The sequence below is a fragment of the Emiliania huxleyi genome (assembly GCF_000372725.1).
Source record: "Emiliania huxleyi CCMP1516 unplaced genomic scaffold EMIHUscaffold_113, whole genome shotgun sequence".
NCBI classification, from domain to species: Eukaryota; Haptophyta; order Isochrysidales; family Noelaerhabdaceae; genus Emiliania; species Emiliania huxleyi.
The window spans coordinates 3,648-21,974 of record NW_005201613.1 but is presented as its reverse complement, the minus strand read 5'-3'; the positions used below and the strand labels follow the sequence as shown (position 1 = coordinate 21,974).

Genomic DNA, 18,327 nt, shown 5'->3' with positions numbered 1-18,327 from the left:
CTCTCGATCGGTCTCTCCGGTGCCAGAGGATGCAGACGCGTCTCGCCCGCTGGCCGGCGGGGCGGGGCCCCGAGGTGGTTTCAAGATGTACACGCCAGCCGTTCGTGGAGGGAGTGGGCCGAACAGGTCCGGGGCGGGATCAAAGGTGAGCCAAAACGCTAGAGAGATCCACCAAGTGGTGTTGCGAGAGGGGAGACTATAGCTTAGGGGAAAGACCCCAGTCCGGCGGGTGTCCCCGGGCCCGCAATGCCTAATGCGCAAAGCAAACTGTGAGGCTTGATCCTTACATGCCCAAATTTCAAAAAAAAAGCTACACCGAGTGCGAGTCTGAGCTCTGACCCCCAGCCCCCACCAGACCCACTCCCCAAAAACCCGCGGCACACTTCTAAACAACAAACACTTCTAACAACAAACACTTCTAAACAACAAAAAGACACGCTTCTTCTAAACAACAAACAGCTCTCTTCGCGCGGTCATTCGACAGTAATCTATTCGACATGGTAATCTACAGTGGTGAGCAGCTGAGCACAAGCAGGGCTGCTACATGTGCGACAGGCGCTGCCTCTAATCCTCAGGCGCCAAAGAGGAGAGCGCCCCGCGCCACCTTTGCCTTCGCAGGCGCCTCGGCGTCCACGGCGTCGCAGATTGCCGTCGCAAGGGCCTCGTACTGGGTGTAAAAGTCGTCGCGGCCTTGGGAGCAGCGGCCACTGTAGCCCGTGGTCGCACCGCCCGCCGTGACGCAACCGCACCAAGTGAGGGGGGGGTCGACCGCCGATGCCTGTGGACGCACGGGCGCGGCACGGGGTGTGATGCTGATGTGATGGGCCGCTTGATCGTTGTGGAGATGCGGGTGCGGCGTCGGGCGGGATGGACTAGCGTCGCACCTGGATGGTCGAGATGGGGAATGCTCCCGGCGGCTGGTTGGGGTTGCTCGGGCACACGCCGCCCTCCTCGTTGGGGCAGTTGCCCGCGGGGTACGGGGCGACTCCGCACCAGCGCGCCTCGGAGTTGGGCGGGGGCTGAACGGTGACGACACCCGACATGCAGCACGACTCGACATACCCGACCGCCTCGGAGATGCGGACGTCGAGATCTTCAGCCTTCACCACCGCCGTCAGCGTTTGCCACGGACCCAGCGTGTCCTGCCCGTCGTACGGCGACTGGTCAAGGTCGAAGACGTCGGTGCGCACGAGGAACTCCTCGAGCGAGAGCGGCGGCCCGCCCCCGGGCCCTGCCCAGCAGCTCTGGCAGTTCATCCCGTCGGGTCCACAACAGAAGTCAGTGATGTACATGGTCGGACTGGCCGGCATGATGCCCTCACCAAGGGCGACGGACATGGCGTTGACGCAGTCGGCCGCGAAGCGTCCGCCGGCAAACTCCTTCCACTTTTTGGCGACGTAGCACGGCGCGCAAGACTTTGACCCCTGCGCGTTGGTGACGCACTCGGGACACGAGACCAGAGCCGACGGCGTGCTGGTGAGGGTGTCCAGGCTCGAGGCGTCTGGGAACATGTTCTGGAACATGTCGACCGACGCGCACGTGCAGCGGTCAGAGTACGCCCCGCCAGCCGCGCAAGCCTCGTAGTTGGCATTTGCGCAGAAGATGTCGTAGCCCCACTCCGGGGCCGAGTAGGCAGGAGTCGGCACGCACTGCGAGCAATCGCACTCGCCGCAAGACTGGCCGCCGCCGCCCGGGGAGCGTGGCGGAGGTGGCGTGGGGGACGCCGAAGGTGGCGGCGAGGGCAAGGGCGAGACGTCAGGCGACGGTGATGGCGACGGGGAGGGCGACACGTCTGGTGAGGGCGAGGGCGACGGTGCAGACGGCGAAGGCTGCGGCGAAGGCGACGGTGATGGCGACGGCGTGTCGCTTGCCTCGATCACTCGGAAGTCCGCGCAGTTCTTGAAGGTCTCGGGGTAACCGTCGACGGTGTTGCCGGTCATGTACAGCCACTGCACCGTGCACGTCTTGGTCTCACAATCCACGGTGGAGGGGATCTTGAGGCGCACAGTGTACACGCCATTCATCTCAATCGGACCGTTCATGCTATGGACGACGGTGCCGGGCCCCTCAACGGGAATGGAGGCGTTAATCGCGGGGAGAACCCAGCGGTCAGTGTTGCTCGCAGGGTCCGAGCAGGTCCCGCCATCATTGCAGCAAGCACCCGCCGGGGCCAACACCTCCGGGTACTTCGTCCAGATCAGATTGCCATTCTTGCCCTGTGTTGGCCCGTCGCAACGCGTGTGCGGCGAGAGTGCCGTGTAGTCGGTCGGGTCCGTCGGCAGCCGCGCGCCATCCCCTGGGGGTTTAGACATCTTGCCGGCGTAGGTTTCCGTGGCGTGGACGGGGTCAATCTCGAGAACATGTTCGTTGAAGCACTCTTGCGTCACCGCCCCTCCATCAGACTCACAGAGGCGGAATTCGGACCACCCATGGTGGTAGGCCGTGATTTGCATCTTCAAGTCGATCATGTTTCCACCACCGACCTTGGGCATGTTGGTAATCTCCCAATGCTCGCCGTTGTCTTCGTTCACGCTGGTGGACCACCAGTTTTGGAACTTGTCACTAAGCCACGCCTCGCCGCAAACGCCGACGCGGGGAAGCGGGTTGATTGGTTCCGTCATAATTCCCAGCTTGATTGGCTGTGTCGCCTCAGTGATCTCTCTCACGCACTCCTTGCAATCCTCGCTGTCGAGCTCCCCCCAACTCGCACACTCCGTGAAGCACACGAACGCAGAGCCGCCTTGGCAGCCGTTGTTGTTCATGTGGTTGCTCAGGGATTTGCCGCAATCACCTCTGCCGGGGTTCGTGACCCCGTACTCGCCGTTGCGCCGATTCGGAGAAGTGAGGAAGCCGTGGGCTTGGACAGTGCCGGCGGATGCCAGCAAAAGGGCGATGGAAAGCTTGGCGTACGACATGTCTGCGGAACGAAGCGAGCGGCGTGAGGAGTGGTGCTATGGTGGCGTGGCGACACCTAGGTGCTGTAGCGCCGTGGGCGGCCGGCGTGCTGTGTCCGCTGCGTGAGGCGCGTGGCACGGGCCTGGGCCGCGCAAACTCAAGAGGCGTGGCGGGACGAGCCTCTCTCAGTATGTCTCACAATTTGGTGGGTGTCCTCCTCGGCTTCGGTGGTCGAAGTGGATATCCTTGGCCGCGGCCCTTGTGCCCTTCCCCAAAATCTCAGAAAGAAAGAGAAAGCGGATAGCAAACAAGAACACAACGCAGTCTCTCACATGACAAGCGATCCCACGTCAGCGATTGTGGGGACTACATGATTACATGAATGAAGGGTGCGGGGGGGGCGTCCGCAGAGCTAGGCGGCGCGGGCGCCCCCCACTGGGGCCGAGCGTAAGAAGCCGTTTGCCACTTGCTTGTTCTTGACCCAATTGGCGCGCGCTGGGGAGTTGAGCCAGTCTTTACGCTCATTGCGCGCCTGCTTGTTGATGTTGTCGGCGTCGCCCGCCACCGCCGCCATGGAGATCTGCTGCGTGTGGTGGACGACGAAGGAGGAGGTTGTTGCGTCTCCGCTTTCTCTTCCGCGCTTTGCCTGTTGTGTGAATAATGCGTGTGCCGAGAGAGTTCCGTTGTAAAATTCTCTTTCGCGGTGTACCTGTGTTAGTGCCAGTGCGCGCCAGTCCCGTGCCCAGTGTAAAGAAAGAAAGAAAGAAAACACACACGCCAAACGAGGGATGGGACGAGGACAGGGTCCCCACCTGCACGAGCATAAATAAATAAATAAATAAATACAACGGACATCCCAAGCTAGGGCTGGGTCGAGGACAGACACGTCCCCACCTTACCAGGATTTTGCAAAAGCGAGGGGGGAGGGCGCATCGCCGCGCGGAGAGGGCTGGGCACAGGGCACAGGGGATCTCTCTCGCATAGGATATGCACTCGGCGGCACGAGGGCAGGGCTGGGCGTCCTATTTGTGCTCCCCCCCGGACCCCTCGCTCTCGGGCACTAACCATCTGACCACTCATCGACGGGGCTTGGCGAGCGGCCGCGCTGCACGAGCAGTGTTGTCGACGGAGTTTTTGTAAATTTCTCTTTCGCTGGCCTCGCCCGGCTCACCACTCAGCCTCGAGCCCTCCCTCCCTCGCAAGCAACAGCCAGAAATGATCCAGGAGATGGACCCCCCGTCGCCGTTTCGGCTGGAGTCCTTCGGAAACATGAGCCGCCAAGTCGAGCATGCGATCCAAGAGCAGCAGCAGCGCATGCAGCACGCCCACCGCCGCGTCGACGACGCAGGCGGGCGCATCCGGCAGCTCGAGAACGGCGCGTGCACGCGTGGGCCGGCGCCGCGCATCTGACGCCACTGCACTGACCGCCAGAGGCCCCTCCGCCGCAGAAAGGAGGGAGATCGAGGCCCAGATCTCGCACTTCCACGCCGCTGACAAACGGTCGGAGAAGGAGCAGCAGCTGGTGCTCGAGGCCCTGAAAGAGCAGACCCAGGAGGCGGCTGCGAAAACCGCGGAGCTCGAGGCTGAGTGCAAGGGATTCGAGGAACGCGTGGAGCAGGACCGGCTGGCGTACGTGAAACAGCTCTACGGCAATGCTCTCTCGTTTGACAAGAAAAGGCGCGCCCTGTTTGATGAGACGGACTCGGAGCACACAGGCCTGCAGCTCGAATTGGTGAAGAAGCTCGAGAATGTCAATCGCCTGACCGGCGAGGTCCTCCGACTCGTCAACCGCGGCGAGACGCAGAACCTGAGCGCGCCGGATGCGCCGTACTGCAAGTGGACGGCGCTCGATGAGATTGCGCAAGAGTGGACGACGCTGCGTCAGATGGAGTGAAGACACCCTACCAGAGATCAGCGCTGGGGCCGAGGGCGCCCACCGGTCCAAAATTGGACACATGTATCGACTCGCGAGCGCGTACGGCGGAACGCCGCGGGGCGCGTCGCGCGAGCCGAGCGACGGGTCACGGGACCGGCACTGTGCCGGTGACTGAGAGGCGCGCAAGCAACGCCGAGCCGAGCCGTTGAACTGCCCTCGCCTGTGTTTTGGCCTTTTGGAGTTTGACGGCACACGGGTCTTGGCGTCACCACAACACCAGGACAGAGATCGAACAGAAAATCTGTCTTTCTGCTCGCGGCCGCGGGCGGTGCGTGCAGTGTGATGCGCGGGGGGCGCGCGGTTTTCTTTGCACAGTACGATTTACGAAGCCGTAAAAGCGACCTGAAATTGATTAAGTCTCGAACGATCTTCTACGTGTTATTATACGGTATGAAGGGCTACGTATCACTGACGTACCGCCAGCACCACGACGCACGAGTCAGAGGATCTCTCTCACTCTGGATTCCGACACAATGGAGGGCGGTCGAGTGCACGGAGCTAAGTGCCTCGCCGTCCTCGCAGGAGTCGCTTATAGTGTAAAACTCCCTCTGACACTAGGCACGGGACTGGCGCGCACTGCACTGGCACGAACACAGGTACACCACACGGGAGCCGCCTAAGCGACTCCTGCGAGCAGAGAGCGTACTCGTAAAAGTCTTTTATAGATAAATAATTAGAGCAGGCATCTCCAGGAGAGATGGGCGACGCACGAACACAGAGAGAGGCACAGCGCGCACCCCGCCCCGCTCGCAGCGTCGCAGGGCGTGCGTGCATCACACAGGGACTGTGTGAGTCCTCGGGTTGGGAATCTTGAGGTGTGCTAGTCGCTATAGTCGGACGGTCTTTTGTGCGAGGGAGTAAGAAAGAAAGAAGACAGACAGACCCAAACGTGGAGCCCACTTTTTTTCTTCTTGTGGGGCTGGGCCTTCTGGTGTTGCAGCCGGTGTTGCAGCCGCGCAATGTCCCGCTCGCCGCCGCGGAGACTCGAGTCGCTCACGGCACCGCTCATGCCCGACGGCGCTTCCCTGTCGCTGCCGCTGCACAGCAGCAACCAGCAGCACCCGCACCAGCAGCACGCCACCATCGAGGTGCACCGACCGGCCGAGGACACGGCGTCGATCCGGTCGGGCGTGTCTCGGTCGGTGCTCTCTCGCTACTCCAAGGCGAGCCTCACCACCTTCCGGAGAGGCGAGCTGCGCGACGCCCTCTCGCGCCGGGTGCACATGGTGTCGCTCGTCGTCAACGTGCTGCTGTTTGGCTCCAAGCTGTGGGTGTACCTCTCGTCGGGCGCGATGGTCGTCCTCGCGGCGCTGGTCGACTCGACTGTCGACCTGCTCGCGCAGGCCATCCTGCTCGTCACCAACCGTCTGGCGACCGACCAGCAAGGCGCCACCAAGGTCCTCTACCCGGCCGGCCGCTCGCGCGCAGAGCCGGTCGGCGTCATCGCGTGCGCGCTGCTGATGGCGATGGCGAGCGCGCAGGTGATCCGCGACGCGCTGGTGTCGCTGTACGGCTACTGGCAGCACGGCGACGTGCGCCCGGTCGACATGACCTACTACGACCTCGGGCTGCTCGCGAGCACGATCGCGCTCAAGTTTGTGCTCTACCTCTGGTGCCGCTCAAAGTTTGCAGAGACCAACAACGTGACGGTGGAGGCGGTGGCGCAGGACCACCTGAACGACGTCCTCTCCAACCTGGGCGCCCTCGCCGCCGCGGTGCTCACGCAGCTCTCCCCCTCCCTCTGGCTCGCCGACCCCGTCGGCGCCGTCGCCATCTCTGTGTACATTATCCACTCGTGGCTCTGCACCGGCATGGAGCAACTCGAGTTCCTCGTCGGCCGCTCCGCCGACCCGGAGTTCCTCGACCAGGTGCGCGAGATGGCCGAGACGCACGACCCCGCCGCCAGCCTCGACCTCGTGCGCGCGTACCACTTTGGGCCGCGCTTCCTCGTCGAGATTGAGATCGTGATGCTGCCCGAGACGCCGCTGCGCGTGTCGCACGACGTGGGAATCATGCTCCAGCACAAGATCGAGCGGCTGGAGCAGGTGGACCGCTGCTTTGTGCACGTCGACTACCAGGTGCGCGAGATCGACGACCACGACCCGAACACCCCCCTCAGCTACAAGACCGTCGAGGCCGCCACCCTCCCGCCGCGCCCCTTCCTCGAGACCGCCTCGCCGCTGACGGCGCCGCCGGAGCACCCTTCCGGCACCAGCCTCCGCGCGCCGCCGCCCGTCAGCTGACCGCGGGGTGTGCGCCGGGGCCGCCTCGCTCCGGGTGGCGAGCCAGCGGTCGGGAGCACGGCCGCGTGCCGCAGACGGCACGCAAACGGGCGACTGCCGACGTCCCTCCTCCGGAGTGCGAGGCGGGCGGATCTGCCCTCCTCATATTCGAATCGTGCCGTATCGTGGGTGCGGTACTTTTGGAGTTCACGTATTGACAACAAAACACTCCAGGCAAGGCCAAGCGCCGGTGCCGCGTGTGTGCGGTGAGAGGCTGAGAGCGAGGTGGCCAGAGTGACGAGAGCGCAGCACCCAGCCCGTCTACACATATCATTGCCGAATCATGCGTTGCCGTTGGTAAGCAGACTCAACGGCTGCGAAAGCCTGCGCCGCCTGCACCTGATCCGTCTTGTCAGGATGAAGGCGCAACACGAGCTGCTTGTATCTCTTGCGAACCTCATCAGGCGGCGCGTGCGGGGCAAGAAACAAGCACTTCCACGGGCACTCCGCCTGCGCGAGCACATGTCTCACGAGCTCGTCAGTGGAGAGGTCGTCGACGGATTTGTATGCGTCGTCAAAGCTGCCATACGCGCTTGGCGCACCGGTCGCCACTTGCCGCGCAGCCTGCCGCAGCCGCGCCTCGCGCAAGAGAGCTTGCTGTCGGAGGCCGGCCTCCTTGAGCTGCGCCTGCTGCTGCTCCTTCAGGCGGGACTGCCACAACTCTGCCTCCTCTCGGGCTGCCCTCTTGGCAGCCTCCCGCTCCTGCGCTGCGGCTTCGGCTGCTCTGGCAGCGGCCGCTTGCACGCTCGCTTGCGAGGGCGCTTGCGAGGCCTTCGCCCGCGCCTTCTGCTGCTGCCATGCTGCGAGTTCCCTCCACCTGACGGCGAGCGCTGCCTCTGCCTCAAGCTCCGCGTCGCGTTCGCGGGCGCGTTTCTGCGCCACCTCCTCTGCTTTGGCTGCCTCCTTCTGTGCACGTTCCTCCTCTCGCGCTTTGTTCCGTGCTGCCTCCTTGTGGGCGCGCTCCTCCTCTCGCGCTTTGTTCCGTGCTGCCTCCTTGTGGGCGCGCTCCTCCTCTCGCGCTTTGTTCCGTGCTGCCTCCTTGTGGGCGCGCTCCTCCTCTCGCGCTTTGTTCCGCGCCGCCTCCTTGTGGGCGCGCTCCTCCTCGCGCGCTGCCTCCCGTTGTGCACGCTGCTCCTTGCGTGCTTCTTCCCGCGCCACGTTCGGGCCAGATCTCAGCTGCTGTGGACGTCGATAATTCGTGGACGCTGGGTTGAACTCGTGTGGATAAAGGAGAGCGTTCGCATCGAGCACCGATCCGCAGGAGCTACATATCGCCATCCCTTCCTCCTCGACAAGGTCCGAGGAGCCGCAGTCTGGGCACGCCATCTTGGTGTCGCACACAAAAGAGCAAAGAGTGCACGCGTCGCCGGCACGAATTTTATGGCCCGCCACTCGAACCCGCAAGCGGGCGTACGAGCCGCGAGCGGCTCGCACTCGAGAGAGACTCGTGACACGCACTCGTGACACGCAGGCGTCCGACAGACGGCGCCGGGGCTAGGCGACCGAAGAGGAACTACGGCAAAAACCGCACACCACCCGCTGACGAGCGCTCGCGGAACTGGTCCGCGGCGCCCGCCAGGGGCGTGCGCGAGACAGGGCTCGGAGCCCTTTTCTGTGAGCAGGGATTCCCTCCCGGCGGGGGTTGTGGCGGAGAGCCGGCATGGGAATCGCCGGCCCCCACCCAGGGGGTGCCCCTGCCAGGCGCCGCAAGCGGTGCCCGACAGGGGCGGGTGCCCCCACCCCGAGGGGTGGGGGCGGGGTCGGGGTCCAAAGTGATCCGGCCCATGCATCGCCTCGGCAAGGTCCTCGGTGCGATACATTCTCCACGGTGTCGTCGAGCGAAAGCGCGGTGGCCGCGGAGGTGATGACGTCGACATCGGTGGAATCGGCTGGGTCGACGTCAACGTCGATAGCTCTTTCACGCCGGATCCCCTTGTTGTCTCCGATGTGTCGCGCCTGCGCGCTCGGCGTGTATGAAATCCATATCATCCCCTGCTCCACGATTGGGGCTTTTGGCGGCGAGGGCGGGGCGCTAGGCGGCGGTTCGTTTTCGGGGGAGTCGGGTGGGTCATCGGCGTAGCTAGAGGCCCCATCACCGATGTCGTCGAGTGGGATGGTTGTTGCTCCTCCGTTGATAGGCATGTCGTCGCCCACGGTGCTGCTCTCCCCGTCGTCTGCGTCTGTTGGGACAGACTCGTCCTGCCACTCCGGCGCGCCGCAATCCCTCGCGCCGCTCCTGCCGAGGTCGGCTTGTTTATCGACGTAGTCGTTCCACTTATGACCACTGTGCCCCTTGACGTGTCTCCATGTCACTTCGTGCCACGGTTGTAAAATTCTCTATTCTCGGTGTACCTGTGTTAGTGCCAGTGCGCGCCAGTCCCGTGCCCAGTGTTGTGCGACGGAGTTCGGTTGTAAAATTCTCTATTCTCCCTCGCTGTGCCTTTTGTGGTGCTAGTTCGTGCCAGTCTGCTGTGAGAGGGCCTTGTACAATGGGATGCGAGTTAATGCGCGGTTGGGGGGGGCTGAAAAGGGGAGCTCCCTCTCTCCCCACCCCGAGGACCTCTGCCCAAGCTGATGGTGCCCAGCCTAGGGGGTCTCAGGGGCTGTAGAGCCACACCTAGGAGAGGGGGTAGCTCACACCTTGTGGGCCGCACTGACCCTTCTCCCACGTGCCCTTGCCCGCCCCTCTGACCGCCTCCCGAGAGCCCCGACTTTGAGGGGCTGGTGAGAGCCCCCACCGTTGCGCCCTCACCTCACGCTGACATATCCTTTGGGAATGCCCATGGGCTCTAGGGACCTGGGGGCAGCTTTGCCCGCGGGTGCCATGCTGGGCTTTGGTAGCCATTCTCTCTGATTCTCCGGAGAGGCCGGAAAAGTGGCTAAGGCGGCCTCCGCTCAAGGATCGTTGGGATTTTCTGGTGACTCAGGAAGCTAAGGTCTGCGCCGAATAAAAATCGGTTCCGTGCTGCCCGCCCCCGGATACACCTGGCACAATTTATTAGAAGTTGAGCCGCGCACTTCCGGCCGAGAATAAAATCCCTCTGGTCTCTCAGCCCACTTGCCCATAGCCGCCGAGACGGCGCGCTCTGCTGACTCTCATCTAGCACCCTCTTGGGGCCTCTCCTGACCGCTGTGGGCCTCTCCAGACCTCCTCTTGCCTTTGGGAGTACCCCTCCCAGTCTACTTATCTCGCCGCCTCAGGCTCTAGAGGTGGTAGTACCGGCCTTCCTGGCAAGGCATGACATGCCCCTACTGGCATGTCAAGCAAGGGCTCGCGAGTCGAGGTTGTTCTCGCGCCACACCACCCTGCCACCGCTGCCACCGAAGGCGTCACGGTGCTCCGAGACGGCCACTTTGCCTCGTTTTTTCAAAGCTGCACCACGCCCCACGGCCTGATGCGCATAAGCTCTAGCTCATGGTGGCTAGGAATTGGGTCTGCCAGACCAGCCTGGTGCCAGAGATTAGGCCAAAATCGCGCGCTGCGGGCGAGCAGGGCGCACCAAAGGGGCCGGACACAATGGGATGCGAGTTAATGCGCGGTTGGGGGGGGCTGAAAAGGGGAGCTCCCTCTCTCCCCACCCCGAGGACCTCTGCCCAAGCTGATGGTGCCCAGCCTAGGGGGTCTCAGGGGCTGTAGAGCCACACCTAGGAGAGGGGGTAGCTCACACCTCGTGGGCCGCACTGACCCTTCTCCCACGTGCCCTTGCCCGCCCCTCTGACCGCCTCCCGAGAGCCCCGACTTTGAGGGGCTGGTGAGAGCCCCCACCGTTGCGCCCTCACCTCACGCTGACATATCCTTTGGGAATGCCCATGGGCTCTAGGGACCTGGGGGCAGCTTTGCCCGCGGGTGCCATGCTGGGCTTTGGTAGCCATTCTCTCTGATTCTCCGGAGAGGCCGGAAAAGTGGCTAAGGCGGCCTCCGCTCAAGGATCGTTGGGATTTTCTGGTGACTCAGGAAGCTAAGGTCTGCGCCGAATAAAAATCGGTTCCGTGCTGCCCGCCCCCGGATACACCTGGCACAATTTATTAGAAGTTGAGCCGCGCACTTCCGGCCGAGAATAAAATCCCTCTGGTCTCTCAGCCCACTTGCCCATAGCCGCCGAGACGGCGCGCTCTGCTGACTCTCATCTAGCACCCTCTTGGGGCCTCTCCTGACCGCTGTGGGCCTCTCCAGACCTCCTCTTGCCTTTGGGAGTACCCCTCCCAGTCTACTTCCTAGGACACAGGCACAGGTTTGCATAATGCGAGCTTTTTCTCAAGGGCTATAGTGCAGAGAAGAACTGCGCATTAACTCGCATCGCATTGCATTCGTAAAATTCTCCCTCGCCCCAACTGGCGTTGGCGAGAGACAGCGGAGCCACCCGACACACATGTATCAAAAGGCCCAGCGGGACGACGGCAGGCGCGCCCTCGAGCGGCAGGCCAGGAAGTGGGAGGCGGACAGCGAGGCTCTTTGGCAAGCGCTCTACGAGAGCCGTACGGAGAACGAGGAGCTTCGAACGGCGGTGGTCGCGCTGAGTGGTGAGGTCAAGCTGCTCGGCGAGCGCGTCGATGACAATGCGGCGGCGGCGTCGAGCCGGCAGAGCGCCCTGTCTGGCGAGGTTCAGGCCGTGGCGTGCGAGGTGGTCGCCCTGCGTTCGCGCGCGGCGGCGTGCGAGAGCGGTCTCGAGGCGGTGCGTGGTGAGCTGCAGCGAGATGGCACCGGGCGCGACCTCGCGATCGTGCGATCGGAGCAGAGCTGCCTCTCCAACGCGTCGGCGCGGCTGGAGAAGGGCGTCGCCGAGCACTCGAGGCTGCTCAGCGACGTGCGCGCAGAGCTCGCCGGTCTTGCGCAGAGGCATGCCGCGCTCAACGCCAGCGGCGCCTCGGAGCAGGCGGCGGCGCAGCAGGTGGCAAGCAGCCTGCGGTCGGCGGTGGACGAGCTCGCCCTCAAGCTCGACAGCCTCGCCGCGCGCGTCGCCGCCTTTGGCACCGGCGACGCCTTCCTGCGCGGCAACGAGAAGCTGAAGCGGGCGGCGAAGCGGCACGAGCTCATGCTGACGGCACTGAGCGAGGCGCACGAGGCGTCGCGAACGGAGCTGCGCTCGCTCATCCGGGAGCTGGCCGCGCAGCTGCTCCCCGTGCAGCAGGCGACGCAGGCCCACGGCGAGCAGCTCGACGACTGCTGCGCCGCAATCAACCTCTTTGCCGAAGCGATCCGGCCCTCGCACGGCGAGGCGGCGGCGGCGGCGGCGGCGGCGGCGGCGGCAGCTTCGGGGGGAGGGTACAGCGGGGGGGCGGCGAGAGGTGGTCGCAGCGACAGAGAGGCGCGCGGTGGATCCGCACGGCGTCGGTCCCGACCGTCGGCAAGCGGCGCCTACTCGCAGATGTTGCATGCATTTCGCAGCGAGGCCGCGGGCGGCGAGTAAATACAAAATACGACTTCGCACACACATGCACATGTACATGCACATGCAACAAAACGTCTCTGTCGTTCTCCCATCTCCGCCTCCCCCGTAAGCCGTATGTCTTCGTGAGAGAGTCACACGAGAGAGGGATCGACTTGACACTTGAAGAAGTCTCCCCGCCTGTGGCCTGTGCGCTGTGGAGTGTGGTCCGAGTCGGCGGACGGCGCGCGGGGTCCGCGGAGCGTGGTGCCAGCCTGGTGGGGCGCTCGGCTCCTGCTAGGCGCTGGCTGGTGCCTCTCTGGCCAGTATAATGAGCTGCGGGAGCTCCGCTGGTTTTTACTACACACAATGATACTAAATAAGAACACCAACATGCAGTCCACGCTCCCCCTCCCCACGTCATAGCCCGCCCGGGGGAGGGGTCGCGCCAGGGGACGGCGGTGGCTCAGGCCTCAGGCTCAGCCTTGAGCGGAGAGAAAACAAACGCGACATGGCGGGCCAAAGACCCTTCGAGCGCTCCGAGAGCTCTTCACCTGATTTTGAGGTGGTTGTCTCTCATCTTGTTTACGGCCTCGTCGGGAGGGAGCAGCTTGAGGAAGGTGGTGCCACTCTTCGGATCGCCACGCCAGACCGCGTCCAAATCCACGGGGGTTGCTACTTTAGGCTCGCCGATGGCAACAGCGAAGTTAGCGTCCGTGCCACTCGCGATATCGTTCGCGTAGATGCCGAGGTAGTGCATCTGCGGGAGCACCCAGGGGCGAGGGCTCTCCTCCTCAGTCCACTTCTTGTCGTAGGCCTTGTGGATTAGTGTCATGTTCCGCCCACCCCGGTAGAGTGAGGCGACCAGACCCTCGTCCCAGCCGTAGTCCGGGTGAAAGTCACGCAGCTTCATCGACACGTCGTGGAAGAATACCCGCATGAATCCGTTGTTGGGCCCGCCGCGCTCCGCAAAGTCCGGCGTGGTCTTTGAGCTTAGCGTCTCCGATCCCTTCTTCCAGTGCTTCCTCTTTAGAGTGGCGAAGTCGAAGACGTAGCCATGCTTAGCCATGTAGGTGTCGACATCCATGTCGAAGCTCAGTGCCTGAGCGTACTTTTCCATCCTGTCGACCGTCGTCGGGTGGTCCAGGCTTCGGTTCCACAGGATGTCTCTCATCTTGGGCTGTTGTGACATAAAGTCGTCGATGACGCCGCGCCTTTCAATCTCTTGGATAGTCTCGCAGCCGACGCTGGCTCGCGGCAGCTCGTCCGACTGCCAGACCAGCGCAGGCGAACCCGCTGAGGCGACAGGTTTCTGCGACGGATCCGGATACGTGGGCGAGGGTGAGGCCGAGGGAGACGGCGACGGCTGCACAGGCGAAGGTGACCCCGATGGAGACCCGCTGGGGCAGAGTCCGGACGCTGGGCAAAGAGCGCCGTTCGGGCAGAATTGAGGAGGGTTCAGGTTTGGCTTGCACCGGACGCCCGTAGCCGCAACAAGCACTGCTGGGGATGAAGAGCTGTCGCGGGTGATGCCCGCTGCTAGTAGTAGCAGCGCCACGGTCAAAAGCAGCGACAGACCGAGCACCCGCAGCCTCGACTCGGCTTTGGTGCTGGAAGCAATCTCCGCCTCTCCTTCTGGGGCGGGCAGCAACCTCCGGCCCAGGCTACTCATTGCGGTGACAGCGCCGTCCTCGTCGTGCGTCCTCGTGGCCGAGAGATTGTGCCAAAAAATACTATGAAGGGTCAGTGTGTGTACTTCTTGCTTGGGCGGCCCTCATGATGAAATTCTGCAAAAACCTGGCCGGCCCCTGCCCTGCCCCTACCTACCTACCTACCTACCTACCTACCCTACTTAGAGAGAGAGATTTTAGAAAACCAACAAAAGAAATCACGACTGTCACAGTGATTTGGGCTCGGCAGCTTGTCAGCCCTCAGCCGAAGCTGGGGCCGGTCCCGTAGCCGAGAGAGCCCGCGCCGATGAGTTCGACGCGGTCGGGGGGGCCTGGCGGAGAGGCCAGCGAGATGGCGATCGCTGTACTTCAAGGTGTCATCAAGTGACTGGCTGACTCGCCAGAGCGCAGAGGTCGATACTCTGGACGACCCATAGGATGCCACGAATGCCTGAAGGAGAGGGAGGCGAGGCCAGAGGCAGGCTCAGCTGCTCTCTCGGGGTGATATCACTTTCATGGTGGCTGAAGGACCCGATGCGCGATGGTCCTGTCACATTCGTGTTCCGAGTCGTAGGGGTAGAAGATTTCGAGGTAGAATCGAGTCAGCACTTCCTTGTAGTACAGCGGACCGCCAGGCTCGCCGGCAGCATCCGCAGGGAGGCAGCATATGAGGCACCAGTCTTAAGGGAGAGCTCAACAGCTGCGGCCGCGATGGTAGAGTCGGCCGCGGTTCGAGCGAGCAGCTTTTGGCTGCGGGATCGAATCGCGGAAGGCGCATGCCCTCGCGGAGCGACGCGGGTCGCGCGGCGCGCGCGTGTGCGAAATGCGACAACAGACGACAGATGACAGACGCCTGAGCGCTGTACGACTGAACGACCGTCGCCGCAATCGCCACCGCCGCCATTTTGACGAGCAGCGCGAGCGCGCTCGTCGGCGGCCAGCCGTCGCGGGCCGGGCCGAGCCCGGCCTCGACCGGCCGCGCCGCCGCAGCAGGCCGGGAGGCCCGAATGGCGGCCGACCAGCTGAAAAGGAACTTCTCCCTACTGTGTGTGTGTGTGTGTGACACTCACATTCTCCCTACTTATGCGGGTTATGGGAAACGAAAAAAGAAATCACTCGATGTGAAGGTGAGGAACTATACCAACTAAGTGATGGTTGGTGGTACTCTCCTGCACCAGATCACCCATGAGCCATGTTGACATCGTGATTTCCCCGGAAAATTTCTTTTTCTGCCGTGAAAATTCGAAGAGTGGGAAAAACCCGACGGGAGGGCCGAGACCTACCCTACCTACCCCGTCATGAGGGCCGCAGCAAGAAGAACACCTGCAAGAGCTACATAAAAAGAATTTTACAACAAAACTCCCTCGCACAACACTGGGCACGGGACTGGCGCATAAAAAGAAAAGTCTGTGCAGTGTGGCGGGAAGAGGCCCCCCCCTTCCGTGGTCCTAGCGGTTGCTGCTCCGCTGCTGCCCCGCGGGCACGTCGTCGAGGCACATATCTCTGGTGAGACCCTACCATGGAGGAGGAGCTCGAGTGGCGCACGGACCATGCGCTCGTTGGCGCTCGCGTAGCTCGCTCTCACGAAGGCCAAGACGGCGAGCTCGCCAGCAGCATCGCGGTGGTCGTCGGCTGGTTATCCGCCAAAGAGTCAGACTTTGTCGACGGCGACGGCAAGGCCGCCCCGCTGTTCCGCGTGCGCTACGAGGCAGGCGACCTCGCGGGCGACGAGGAGGACTTGGAGGAGCACGAGGTGTTGGAGTCTGAATCGGAGGAGGACGACGATGACGAGGAGGGCGAGGAGGGCGGCGACGACGACGCCGAACGGCAGCGCCTTCTCGATGCGTACATCCAGAACGTGGCGGAGGAGGACGAGATCCTCGAGGGACTCGAGGACGAGCGCGTGGAGGCCCTGCGGCGCGAGGTGAAAGCGGAGCTCTGCGGGCGCGAGGCCGACGCTCACTATTCCGCCGACGCCGACATCGAGGAGGAGATGCGTGCGTGGCACGCCGCGCAGCACGCTGCGCTCGACGCGCGTGCGCGGCGCCGCGCGAAGCTCGGCGAGCGGCTCGTTCGCGCGGGTGTCGACGTGCACGCGGTGCACAAGGTGCTCGACCGCCGCGTGCGAGCGGCCGCGACGACTAGCGCGTGGAAGGCCGCTCCTCGGTTCCGCGACGACTCCGACGACGAGTCTGACGATGGGGAAGTCGACGGCGGCGACGGCGGCGACGAGTGCCCGCGCGCTGAGGATGACGCGGAGCTCAAAGCTCTCAAGGCGCGCCGCGCGACAGCGGATGAGAAGGTCGCGGCGCGGAAGGCGAAGCGCTCCGCGGAGAAGGCGCTCGAGGAGTCCAACCCGACGTCGATCGTGCGCGGCCAGCGCACTTGCGCAAACGCGGGCGCCAACGGTTTCGCGCCCGCGCACGGCGGGCGCGCATACGCGGCGACGACGCCTGCGGAGGCCGCCGCGCTCGCCGAGCAGCTCGGGGTAGACGGCGCACACGAGATCGACGAGATCGCCGACGTGGCCGCGGAGATGGACGCGGGCGACGCGAACGCGGCAGCGCTTGCAGCCGCACTTGCGGCGGAGGAGGCTCGCGGTCTCACCGACGCGCAAGCCGCGCGCGTGCGCGCGGTCCTCGCAGAGGACGACGACGCGCCGTGCCGCGCCGCACGCAAGCGCGCGCGCCGCCGCGAGGTCGCCGGGGATGGTGCGGCTGCGCCGCGGGACAGTTGCGACCGCACGCACGACGACGACGACGATGACGACGACGACGACGACGATGAGCGTGTGCGTCCAACACCGCGCGTGCGGGCGCGGCCGTCGGCGGAGGCCGTCGCGGCCGCGCGCGCAGCCGCAGCCGCGCCGCTTGCGAGCGCGGGCGCTGTCGGCGCCGACGCGGCCTCCACGGCGGGCGGCACGGCGGGCGGCACTGTGTCCAACGTGATCGACGTGCAGTCGGAGAAGCCCCGAGCGTCGCCGGGCGAGGGCGCATCTGCAAAGAAGAAGGAGGGCGGAGCCAAGCCGGCAGGCGCTTCGGGCATCACCTCATACTTCAAGCGTGCCCCCCCGAGCGGGGCCAAGGCGCCGACGCCGAGGACGACTGTCAAGGGCGGCGCAGCCGACGACGCGGACGACGCGGGCGATGGCAACGCGGGGGACGCGGACGCGCGCGGCGCCGCGCGGCGCAAGATACGGCGCGTGCTGACGGACGCCGAACTCGGTGCGTCGGCGCTCTCCGCACAGCAGCTCGAGAAGCAGCGCCGCCGGCGCCTTGAGGCCGACGCCGAGGCCGCCTCGAAGGCCCGGGCCGAGGGCGACGGCGACGGCGGCGAGACGCTGCTCAACCCGCACGGCGCGGCCGCGGGCGACGCACCGTTGCGCATCGCAGCGCCGCTCGCTACCGCCCTCAAGCCGCATCAGCTCGAGGGGTGTCGTTTCCTCTTTGACAACATCGTCACGAGCCTCGGCGCGCTCGCGGCAGGCGACGGCGGGCTGGGCGCGGTGCTCGCGCATTCGATGGGGCTCGGCAAGTCGCTGCAGGTCGTCGCGCTGCTCCACACGCTCCTGCACGCGCCCGGTGGCGGAAGCTCCGCAGGCGGCGGTGGAGGCGCGGCCGGGCAGGTGCGCACGGCCGCGTCGGCGGGCGGTGCGTCAGCGCGCGCGGATGGGCGTTGGCGCGCGTTGCTCGTCGTGCCGGTGACGGTGCTCCCGAATTGGGAGACGGAGCTACGCAAATGGACGCCCGCGTGGGGCGATCGGCTGCGCGTCGCTTCGCTCGACGGGAAGCACGCGGCCTCGGCGAAGGACCGCGCGCAGCTCGTGCGTGCGTGGGCGCGCGGCGCGCACGACGTGCTGCTCGTGGGGTACGAGCAGCTTCGCGCGGCGGTCAAGTGGGCGGGCGGTGGCGGCGACGTCGCGGCCGCGGCCGCGGCTGCGGCCGGCGCGGCCGGCGGCCAGGCGGCGGGCTGCTGTGCGAAGGCGCAGCTATTGCGCGACCTGCTCAACCCCGGGCCCGACCTTGTCGTGTGCGACGAGGCGCACGTGCTCAAGAACGCGAACGCGGGCGCGACGAAGGTGCTCAAAGCGATGGCGACGCGGCGGCGGATCGCGCTTACCGGCACGCCGATGCAGAACTCGCTCCTCGAGTACTACGCGATGGTCGACTTCGTGCGCC

At 64.7% G+C, this 18,327-nt stretch overlaps 6 protein-coding genes across 6 annotated transcripts in view; 4 read left to right on the top strand and 2 right to left on the bottom strand.

Annotated features, from left to right (window-relative positions):
* Positions 1-4,072: 4,072 nt before the first annotated feature.
* On the top strand, positions 4,073-5,086 carry EMIHUDRAFT_361428 (hypothetical protein). Its single transcript, XM_005791349.1, has 2 exons — positions 4,073-4,270; positions 4,344-5,086. The coding sequence occupies exons 1-2, from the start codon at positions 4,111-4,113 to the stop codon at positions 4,787-4,789; spliced, it is 606 nt and encodes a 201-aa protein (XP_005791406.1). The 5' UTR covers positions 4,073-4,110; the 3' UTR covers positions 4,790-5,086.
* Positions 5,087-6,045: 959 nt separating this feature from the next.
* Positions 6,046-6,906, top strand: EMIHUDRAFT_42214 (hypothetical protein; the record flags this gene model as incomplete). The annotated part of the gene is made up of 1 exon (XM_005791348.1): positions 6,046-6,906. A coding segment is annotated over one exon (861 nt), but the record flags the coding sequence as incomplete, so codon positions are not given.
* Positions 6,907-7,383: 477 nt separating this feature from the next.
* On the bottom strand, positions 7,384-8,439 carry EMIHUDRAFT_223812 (hypothetical protein; the record flags this gene model as incomplete). Its single annotated transcript, XM_005791347.1, has 1 exon — positions 7,384-8,439. One exon carries the CDS (start codon positions 8,437-8,439, stop codon positions 7,384-7,386), a length of 1,056 nt encoding a protein of 351 aa, XP_005791404.1.
* Positions 8,440-8,626: 187 nt separating this feature from the next.
* EMIHUDRAFT_223811 (hypothetical protein) lies at positions 8,627-9,255 on the bottom strand (the record flags this gene model as incomplete). Its single annotated transcript, XM_005791346.1, has 2 exons — positions 8,627-8,725; positions 8,932-9,255. The coding sequence occupies 2 exons, from the start codon at positions 9,253-9,255 to the stop codon at positions 8,627-8,629; spliced, it is 423 nt and encodes a 140-aa protein (XP_005791403.1).
* A 2,228-nt stretch (positions 9,256-11,483) lies between these two features.
* Positions 11,484-12,521, top strand: EMIHUDRAFT_109016 (hypothetical protein; the record flags this gene model as incomplete). The annotated part of the gene is made up of 1 exon (XM_005791345.1): positions 11,484-12,521. One exon carries the CDS (start codon positions 11,484-11,486, stop codon positions 12,519-12,521), a length of 1,038 nt encoding a protein of 345 aa, XP_005791402.1.
* A 3,147-nt stretch (positions 12,522-15,668) lies between these two features.
* EMIHUDRAFT_223806 (hypothetical protein) overlaps positions 15,669-18,327 on the top strand; it is a gene marked incomplete at both ends in the record, with an annotated part of 4,973 nt that continues 2,314 nt past the window's right edge. Inside the window, 6 exons of the mRNA XM_005791344.1 lie at positions 15,669-15,845; positions 16,005-16,256; positions 16,398-16,847; positions 17,109-17,255; positions 17,397-18,038; positions 18,132-18,320. Coding sequence (XP_005791401.1) covers positions 15,669-15,845; positions 16,005-16,256; positions 16,398-16,847; positions 17,109-17,255; positions 17,397-18,038; positions 18,132-18,320 — 1,857 coding nt within the window. The remainder of the gene's footprint in view (positions 15,846-16,004; positions 16,257-16,397; positions 16,848-17,108; positions 17,256-17,396; positions 18,039-18,131; positions 18,321-18,327) is intronic.

Coding starts and splice junctions, on each gene's coding strand:
- EMIHUDRAFT_361428 (XM_005791349.1), top strand. CDS start 4,111: ATGATCCAGGAGATGGACCCCCCGTCGCCGTTTCGGCTGGAGTCCTTC. Junction 4,271..4,343: donor CATCCGGCAGCTCGAGAACG/GCGCGTGCACGC, acceptor CCTCCGCCGCAG/AAAGGAGGGAGATCGAGGCC.